This window comes from Carassius carassius, chromosome 48 (genome assembly GCF_963082965.1).
Source record: "Carassius carassius chromosome 48, fCarCar2.1, whole genome shotgun sequence".
Classification (NCBI taxonomy): Eukaryota; Metazoa; Chordata; class Actinopteri; order Cypriniformes; family Cyprinidae; genus Carassius; species Carassius carassius.
The window spans coordinates 9,318,668-9,328,783 of NC_081802.1; the positions used below are offsets into that span (position 1 = coordinate 9,318,668).

At 36.6% G+C, this 10,116-nt stretch overlaps 1 protein-coding gene across 1 annotated transcript; it reads left to right on the top strand.

The window, feature by feature from the left end:
* The first annotated feature begins 5,677 nt into the window (after positions 1-5,677).
* Positions 5,678-7,153, top strand: LOC132131416 (granzyme G-like). The gene is made up of 5 exons (XM_059543432.1): positions 5,678-5,822; positions 5,908-6,064; positions 6,182-6,311; positions 6,537-6,764; positions 6,864-7,153. Exons 1-5 carry the CDS (start codon positions 5,768-5,770, stop codon positions 7,044-7,046), a joined length of 753 nt encoding a protein of 250 aa, XP_059399415.1. The 5' UTR covers positions 5,678-5,767; the 3' UTR covers positions 7,047-7,153.
* The last annotated feature ends 2,963 nt before the right edge of the window (positions 7,154-10,116 follow it).

A 10,116-nucleotide genomic window follows, 5' to 3' on the forward strand; every position in this document is an offset into this window, starting at 1 on the left:
GATATAATTCCAAAAAATATATTTATAAGCTTTTTAAAATTTCAGATTAAAACAAAAGAATAAAATTAAGTAGAATAAGAGTAAGTTACCAATCAAATGCAGTATATATATATATATATACACACATATATATATACACATATATATAAACTACTACAGAGGTGGCACAAAAAAACACAAAAGTGGCTTGTAGGTGTATTTTTAGATGTTTAATGATTTAATAAGGCTCAGAGGTGACAAGAGTGGAATTACATTCATGTTGAGGTTAATGTTTTAAATATAAACAATATTTTAATAAATGTAAATCATTTTGAATATAAAAATATTAACAAATTAATTAACATAAAAGATAATTTAAAATGAAATGAAACTGTCAGTAGGTGGCGGCAAATCGAGTTTATCACTGAATCATTCATTCAGTTGATTCGTTTGAATGACTAATTCATTCAGGAATAAAGTAGGTGACTGGTTTTGTGAATGGGTAGCCTAAATAATTCAGATTCGTTTAAAAAAGCAGGTTCATTCATAAAGAGAACATCACTGCATTTACTTGGAGGTGCGCAGCTGCTCAGCTGTGACTTTGAAATTATTTTCGTTGATGAAATCAGGCAGTAGTGTTGAACAAGTCAATGCAAGTCACTTCATATTAATTTATTTTTTTAATGAACTGTTGTATTAAATCAATATCACATTTGCAAACGAATCATTAAAAGCTGTCACTCACTTATCGTGATCTCACAAAGTTCCATTATAATCGACGAAGCTCCCTAGTCTACATCCTGTCAACACTTTGTTTGGATTCCTGAGATTGCAGAACTCAGATCACGTTGTAAGTAAGTTTTACAGGGCTGCGTTTCAGTATGGGAACCCTGGTCAAACATTTGCACAAAACCACATACTCACACATGTTCTATGTGACATGTAAAACTGGTGGTGGAGGCTTTATCTGGTGATCTTCTGAGAACTGCTAAATAAACTTCACGAGACATCATTGTGGGAAAATTATGCCATAAGCGGAGATATTGAATAGAGTTGAAAATAATTCGAGTCAAGATAGCAGGGTGAACAAGTTAGAAACCAGGTTCAGACAACATATATCAACTGAGATCCTTCAAATCCAGAAATGTGGGTGATTTATTGCATTACACAAACCCAATCCTGGAACCATACCTCTCATATGCAAGAGTGGCCAGATTTTGCAGCGTGTCACATGCTAGCTTCTTCTTTGGAAGCACAATGTTGCCATTTCCTGTTATTCCTAATAATCTTGATTTGCATTGTGACTTATGAACTTTTTACAACTATAATTTCATTCCCTGCTTTTATCATTAATTGCTTAACCATCCCACAGTCAACCCCCTGGTTCTAACAAAGCTGACAGTCTGCCGCTAAACCTTCTTTCGGACTCCCCATTCCGCTCGGCCTCTCCAAACCTCCTCCTGTAATACCCATTACTGTTCGTTACTCAGTCTTCTGAGTGCAACCCATTCCCCACCATCCCCGTACTCTCAGAAACCTCGGCTGCGCTTCATTCAAAATAATTATAATAACGTCTTGTGGTTCAGGTATGAGAAGACTATACCTCAGTCTAGACATAGAAAGTTTATTAATGGCCATTCCTGTACTACTGCTTGGCGTATTTGCATTTCTAAATGAAGCATATAGCAATACAGCCTTCAGGCACTATATGACATCACTAATATTCGAGTATTCAAAACAGCATTTTGAAATAAATATGCATTTTACTACATCAATGAAAGACGTATAATGGAAGGCATGGAAATGGATTTCCTGTTTTGGAGGACTCTACAAAAACTTTGACCCAATGAACTCTGAAGCTGAACTATTATCTTTAAACAAGCATGCTTGAAGGATGATCATGCATATGCTGCCAACCCGCTAGCATAGTTTGTTGCTCAACATATTGTTTGCACAGGTAAATGTCCTTCAGTTTCTGTAGCTTTTTAGTTTATGTAACACTATAACAGTAGTCGCATTACAATGCAAGATTTGAATTCAATGTGGCGATTCAATTAATAAAAAATGACTGAAAATTCTCAGTTCTTAAAATGTTTCACCTCTTATCCAAGTGACCTCATCGGCTGTAGACTGATGATAGAGACTCCCTGACATAAGACTCATTAGACATGAACGCCATGTGTCCACCAAAGTGTGAAAACGCCTAGCTGGGAGCGTTTGAGAGCACTTCCGCAGCGCAGCATTTTCAGTTGAGACACTTTGGTTGCTATAATATGGAATATCCGGTAAAGAAATATGGCAGACACTTCGCAGATAAAATGTTTTAGTCCCGTTCCTCCTCCACTGTGATTGGCTGGCTGGGTAAAATGTGACAGTTATGAACACTGCATAGTGCGTTCCCAAAGTTGAACATCCTTCAACTCTGAGTGGCAAGAAGTAAAAAAAAGCCAATCGCGCAGTGTTCAGCATGAAAAAAACCCTCAGCACCTCGTCACACTCCAGGGGTCTCATTTATAAATGTTGCGTATGCACAAAACGGCCATAGAAACATGAGTATGCAATTTTTCACTCACACATCGTGATTTATAAAATATAAACTTATATAAACTACCATACGGACATTATAAACCATGCATACAAACTCTTTTTCCCTGGAGTGAGAAAAGTAATGAAGTAAACAATGATTTTAAACTCAGATAATATGTTATGATAAAAATTTTACTTCAGTATTATGGCAGACACTGCTGGATTCAGAGGTCGAACGGTCCATTGTCCATTAAAGTACCAATGATAAAAGCTTACTGTACAACCGTAGCTGCACGGAGGTGTTGATGACGTGTGAAGGCATCTCCACAAGATAATAAAAAATGCCACTATGTTTGAAGGATATAACAAGGAGAAAACAGTAAGATTTGCACGTTTCCTTTTTAAATTACTTTATCAGTGACGAGCCAAATCAGACAATTGTTTTTACACTGCAATAAATATGGGCCTATCTGTTTCCAATAAAATAGCTAAAAGATGTTCATCAGCAAAACTGCATTCATTTAATTTTATTTGAATTGTTTATAACAACTGAATACTATTTGGGCAGTGTAAAACTATGATATCAACTCTATTCCAAAATATATTCAAGAACAACTTTAAACCATTTTGTTTTTATGGATATTTTCATATATTTATTATAAAACATAACAAGGATACTGGATAATTATTAACAATAAAAATTAATGTGAATGGCACAAATGGCATTATAGTCCCCATCTCATATTTCCTTAATCTCTCAGTGTTAAACATGGTGTCACGTGGTGAGAATAAGCATGGAAATGATATCCAGATGAGGTTATGCATGGTAAAACTAGGGGTTTTAAAGGTCAAATTTTTCGTGCTTTTTTTGAAGCTTTGATTGTGTTTACAGTGTGCAACATAGCATGTGTTCATGTTTCGCGTTTAAAAAAAACACAGTATTTTTCACACAATTCACCTATCTGTATACCGCTATTTTCACAGTCATAAAAATGGGCTGATGACTTCCTTGTTCTATAAAGTCCCTCCTTCAGAAATACGTGATGAGTTCTGATTGTGCCAGCGGTTCCTGTGTTGTGATTCGACACCAGCTGAGTGCATGCGGCCCTCCTGGAAATGCGATTGGGCTAGTTTTGAGAAGCAAGTGGGCAGGATTTGTTTTGAAAACGTGGCAATCCTAATCTGAACACACGTGCTGGAGATGTACTTATAATCAAAGGACCATTTTTACTGACGAAAATCGCATTCGATTTTTTTGCACAGCCCTAACATCTAGTTAACAAAGCTAAACAGCATTGCCCTTTGTGTAGTAAGTTACAGAAATTGTTAAACACACCAAGTTAAATAATAAAATACACTTACCGGTTGTGGTCCATAAACAACGCCTTCTCCAGACAAAGAGGGAACTGCTCCATCTTTCAAGAATAATCTTTGTGCGGATCCCGCATTAAACTGATTGAGATTGAGGAAGCTGTCCTCAGCAAAATGTGCTGCACATAGTTTTACATGTGGATTATAATTTTCGGGAACCAAGTTAAACATAAATTGTAACCATTGATCTCTAAGTACAGCATCCCTGGGAAGCCCAAACAAAGATAATTGTATTCCGAGATGAAAATAACAGCATTTCGACGGCATGGCGACAAACACAAACGCAGCTCTTCCTCTTCTCCATCAGAGCGCAACAAGACCACGCCCCCTTTTTTGTGTATTCATGTGGGCGGAGGCTAGTCAAAAAACTGTTTTAGTGACATCATTACTGCAGGAACTAGAGGGATGTAGTCCAAACGTGTCGTTCGTTGTAGGCGAATTCTGTTAAATAAAATATCTCGCTTGGCATTGAACTTTGAGCTTTATAATTTTACAGATATTATTTATACTCGAACAACAACATTACACACTAACTAAAGTTTAAAACATGGGATCACGAAGAACGGGACCTTTAAGCTCCATATATGGTTATTTTGGGGAGGAGACGAGGTAGAAATGCCTGGACGCACAATCTTCCCCTGACTGGGATTTATAAAGGGATTTTTGTGCAGGTTCTGGTGTACGCATGGTTTTATAAATCTGAAAACTTTTGTGCGTGTGCAAAATCTAGCTTTTGTGGCTATGTACACTTTTAGGATGAAATCTACGGAGAGCTATATAAATGAGACCCCTGGTGTTTTAAGAAAATCTGACACTTTCATTGAAAGCAGCTGAAAATATACAATAGCCTCTGGAAAAAACTGCTTTGGTTGACTCATGGCCTAAAAGTTGAATTTGTTGCAGACATAGAGATTACATGTATGAAACAGGTTTGGGATTTTAATTAAATCCCAGAACACAAATTAACAGATAAGGTCTTCAAATTAATCAAACATGCAATATTGGGGAATTCTTCAAACCAACAGAACAACAGGGGTCTTCGGGAAAAGTGTGATGTTAAGAGCTGTACCTCAGTGAACTTTGCCTGCTTCTTAGAACTCTTGACAATTTCACTCCAAATAAAACCTGTAATCTCCACCTGTGCAAGGACTCAAACAATCTTGAAAAGTCATACATAGAGGTTAAATATCAGAGAGACTCTACACCAATAAGAGAAGAGGACACTTGAATAAATCATGAAATGTCTTGAGTAACAAGGAAACATGGAGAACATTCAGTGCATAAAAACAATCAAGCACACTCGAGAGGTTCAGTGTACTCCAATGACTTCCACAGTCTCCAGATCTCAAAAGAGTACCTCTGGGATGTGGAGAAAAGGCAGATTCACATCATGAATGTGCAGCTGATAAATTTGCAGCAATTGTATCAAGCTACTATGTTAACAGAGACAAGACCTATTAAAGGATATTTCCAATCGCTTACTAAATCCATACCACAAAGTTTTTCTCAGGACAAAGGGGTTTGTAAAAGTTGTACCTGATGAAGTGGTGGCTATGTATAAAAAATGACCATGAATTGTGGTAGTCAAGGTACCAGGAAAAGAAAACATTAAAGATAAGAAAATTCTCACAACTATCAAGTCACTAGTGTGTACTTTCTGACTTTATCACCACAGTGTGATTTGTGAAACAACGAAAGCTGATGATAATCACTGACCTGTTATCAACTCTTCTGTAAACAGTTTCTAAATTACATCAGTTAAACTGATCTGTATGTAAAGCATACCACAGCTTTTGCCATTATCTTCCGGGTGTGGGTCCCTTGAATCTCTCTATAAAAGCAGAACCCAACATCTCTGTGGTGCAGACCGAGTGTAACTAAGCTGTCTACAATGAGCATCCTTTGGCATATCACTTGTCTGTTACTGCTGCATTCCTGCACCCCAGGTATTTCCATCCAATTTATTTTCGTTATTACAAAAGGCTCAGAATAAACTGTTGAATAGTTTTATAGAACTAAACTCTTTTTTAGGTTTCTGCATGCATGATGGCATCGTTGGCGGTAGGGTCTCTATTCCCCACAGTCGACCCTACATGGTCTACATTCGTGACAAGAAAATAAAACAAACATGTGGTGGTTTTTTGGTGAGAGAGGATTATGTGATGACAGCTGCCCACTGTAAACCAAGGTAGGTGAAATTATCATATTTTATACTTTTATCAGAAAGGTTATACTGACTTAGTGCAGTTATCTAACAATTGGGGGAAAAAAAGCATTGAATTTAATAAAAAAATTTAATCTTAAGGTTTAATCATCTTGAGGTATTTGTGGGGGTCCATGACACCAACTTTTTACCTGACGGTATAGAGGTAGATCCCATTCCACATCCAAAATTCAATATGAAGAGAACAGATCATGACATCATGCTTCTAAAGGTAATATATAATGTTGAACAATTTCATCACCATCACACCTAGAAAAATGGCCTTTCATGATAGGAAATTGTTGACATTTGAAGAATGTCAAGTTTGAATGAAGAAGTTTGGCTATGTAATTTTATCACTTGTAATGAATGCATTATCTTTACATTTCTTTTAAAAAAAGCATTAAAAACATATACAGGTTATCAAAACAAACAAGAACATCATCTTCTCTTTCAGCTCAAAACCCCAGTATCTTTGAGCAAATTTGTGAGAACTATCACTTTTCCAAATCCTGAGAATGAAAAAATCTCAAGTAACTGCCTGGTCATGGGTTGGGGCTGGAAGAAATACCATGAAGAGTCTCCATCACATGTGCTCAAAGAAGCAAACGTGACTCTGATAGACTCTGAAAACTGTGGCACGACTGACACTCTGTGCTCTAAGGGATCGACTGGACCAGCACTGGTATTTCAAGTGCCACCACTCACAATTTTTTATCTACTGTATGATGTTTCAGTGTCAGTGCATTGTGATACACTAATAATCCAATGATATAATCCACAGGGAGACTCTGGGGGTCCACTTGTTTGTGGAGGTGTTGCTCATGGAATTGTGTCTTTTTCCAGTGCAGACCTCACAGCCTACACTCATATTGCCCACTACCTTTCTTGGATTCATGACGAAATGAAACCACCTACTCAGCAGCAATCTAAGACAGGGAAGGGCAAGCTGGATAAACTCATTTAGTTGTATGTTTCAGTGCAAAGTTCTGTCATTTATATTTGGTGTCACATTTTCAGCAATCAGCATGTGTGTGACATTAAAAGTGTGGGTTTAAAATAAAGGCTCATGTGTAATCCTTTCACACAAGTCTAATAAGAATTTCATTTTCTGGGTCTAAAATCTACTTTTCAGATTCATGTTTTTTATTTTCAGTCTGTTCGTTTAATAGCAATATATATATATATATATATATATATATATATATATATATATATATATGTATGTATGTATGTATGTATGTATATGTATTGCTATTAAATGAACACACTGAAAATAAAAAACATGAATCTGAAACATAATAGCCAATTAATTATACATAAGCAGCTACACAAAAGGTCTCTGATACCCCAAACAATCATTTTTTAAGGAAATCAATTTGCTAAATATTCTTCTGACCATTATCTACATCAAACTAATAACAATTGATTTGATTCTACAAGTTTGCATAGAGTACCATTCACCTTTGTCATGAAAATTAAGTCACTTCATTACAAAATTTAACTTGCTCCTCTCATTATCGAAATTTTGTTAGACAAAAACATTAAATGGTATTTTATACTATACAGAATATGGAGAAGAAAAAAAACAACCCCAATCAAGCAAATGTGTTTTTTTGTTGTTGTTTTACAAAATAAGATGCTACATGAACACTTCTTGACTAAACAAGTGAGACTAAACAACTGGGAGAAATCAGCCATCTTTGAAAGCGTGGCTGAGCTACTTAGAAATCTCCACCTCTGCAAGTACTCTCATAAAAAGAGGTTCAACATTGTCACTCCCATTGACACTTGATCAGGACCCCTTGGCTTCACTTTTTAACACTCGGGGGACCATTTTAGCATAATGTTTCAGGGTACTCCACAGGGTAGGCCTAATCTGTTGCTTTCAGTAGTATACCTTATGCATCAGATCATGACACATACGATTCCTTACATGCATTTGAACTCATTTTATATGCATTTATAGTTCCATAGACACTGTAGATTACCTAATATCATGTCCATCATTTGTTCGTTATCTCACTCGGCTCGGTGTTCATCTTCAGTTCTCTCTTCACAGCAGTTCAGTCAGTGAACTGTTTGAGTTCATGAATTACTCCGGGATATTGGTTTGTTTTAACTCAGAGGGAAAGTCAGCCACATTTAGAAAGTTAACAGCTTAAGTCATTTGTGGATTAATGCTTATTGGAGACGCGAACCGTTTAAAACGATTCAGTTCGATTTGGTGAACTGGTTCAAGAAGATCCGGTTACATCGAGTGATTCATTCGTAAACCAGATAAAACAAACTGCTTTGTTTTGAACTCTCTCACAACAGACACAGAAGAGAAGATAATGCTGAATAAAGGCGTAGTTTTTGCTATTTTTGGACCAAAATGTATTTTTGATGCTTCAAAAAATTATAACTTAACCTCTGATGTCACATGGACTACTTTGATGATGTTTTTATTACCTTTCTGGACATGGACACAGTATACCGCACATACATTTTCAATGGAGGGACAGAAAGCTCTCTGAGCCTTTTGCATTTTGGTCCAAAAATAACAAAAACTACGACTTTATTCAGCATTGTTTTCTCTTCCGGGTCTGTTGTGAACGCGTTCAAGTGTAGTGATATCTGGTTCGCGAACGAATCATGTGATTTAATCGATTCTTCTTGAACCAGTTCACCAAATCTAACTGAATTGTTTGAAACGGTTCATGTCTCCAATAAGCATTAATCTACAAATGACTTAAGCTTTTAACTTTTTCAACATGGCTGACACTCCCTCTGAGTTAAAACAAACCAATATCCCGGAATATGAACTGCTGTGAAGATGAACACCGAGCCGAGCCAGATAACGAATGAAAGATAGACTCGTTCTCGAGTCAAGAACTGGTTTCATCGGTTTTCGGATCACCAGTAGTGATGGGAAGTTCGGTTCTTTCAGAAACGTCGATTCAATAAACCGGTTGAAGAAAACAGTTCACCGGTTCTTTTGCACTCGGCGTAATGACGTCATTGGCAATGATTGCCCTTGATTCAAGCCTTCGATTTACCCGCGCTCATAACATTAGCACAGAATCAGTTCAGAATCATTCACCAAAAGAACCAGTTTGGTTCAGACGTGCTGTGTGTCAGCCCCGCACATGACATGCAGGAAAAAATTGTAGGCTAAATCGTGTGCGGAACAGTGAGGGAACGAATTAGTAAATCGTGCGCACAATTTATTTATTTTTTCTTGCATGTCATGTGCGGGGCTCCGTATGGACAGTATACCATACATAGATTTTCAATGGAGGGACAGAAAGCTCTCGGACTAAATCTAAAATATCTTAAACTGTGTTCCGAAGATAAACGGAGGTCTTACGGGTTTGGAACGACATGAGGGTGAGCAATTAATGATATAATTTTCATTTTTGGGTGAACTATCCCTTTAAATATGGCTTATTTATTCTGAAACAGAAGTAATTTAAAATGTTATTTGCACAGTGCCTATAAAATGTATTCATACCCATTCATGTTTTTTCATGTTTTGTTATGTTGCAGCCTTATGTTAAACTGCTTTAAATACATTTTCTTCCCACATCAATCTACACTCCATACACCATAATGATAAAGCAAGAAAAGGTTTGTAACAACTTTGCAAATTTATTACAAATACAAAAACTGAAATGATTCCATTGCATAAGTATTCATACCCATTCATCATTTTTCTTTCCTCTCTTCTTCATTTACAGTTCACTATTGCAAACACTTTCTATCATGTATTTGTATTTCTACAACTCATGTAAATCATGAATTGTTATTATGTATGCATATACTGTATCTGTTCTGTACCCCAGTGGGGTTTGACTTGCTGCTTTTCCCGCTCTGTCCATGGCTGCATGGACAAGCGTAGGGAGTTTTGCCCAGAACAGAACCATACAGCCAACACTAACTATATGCTATATAATTGTAATAAATATACTTTGACGAAGTGGACCTGACTGAACTGAAATTTAGATCAGGAGCGTTCATATTGCTTGTACATGTTACTACACTTTGAGTGGTGT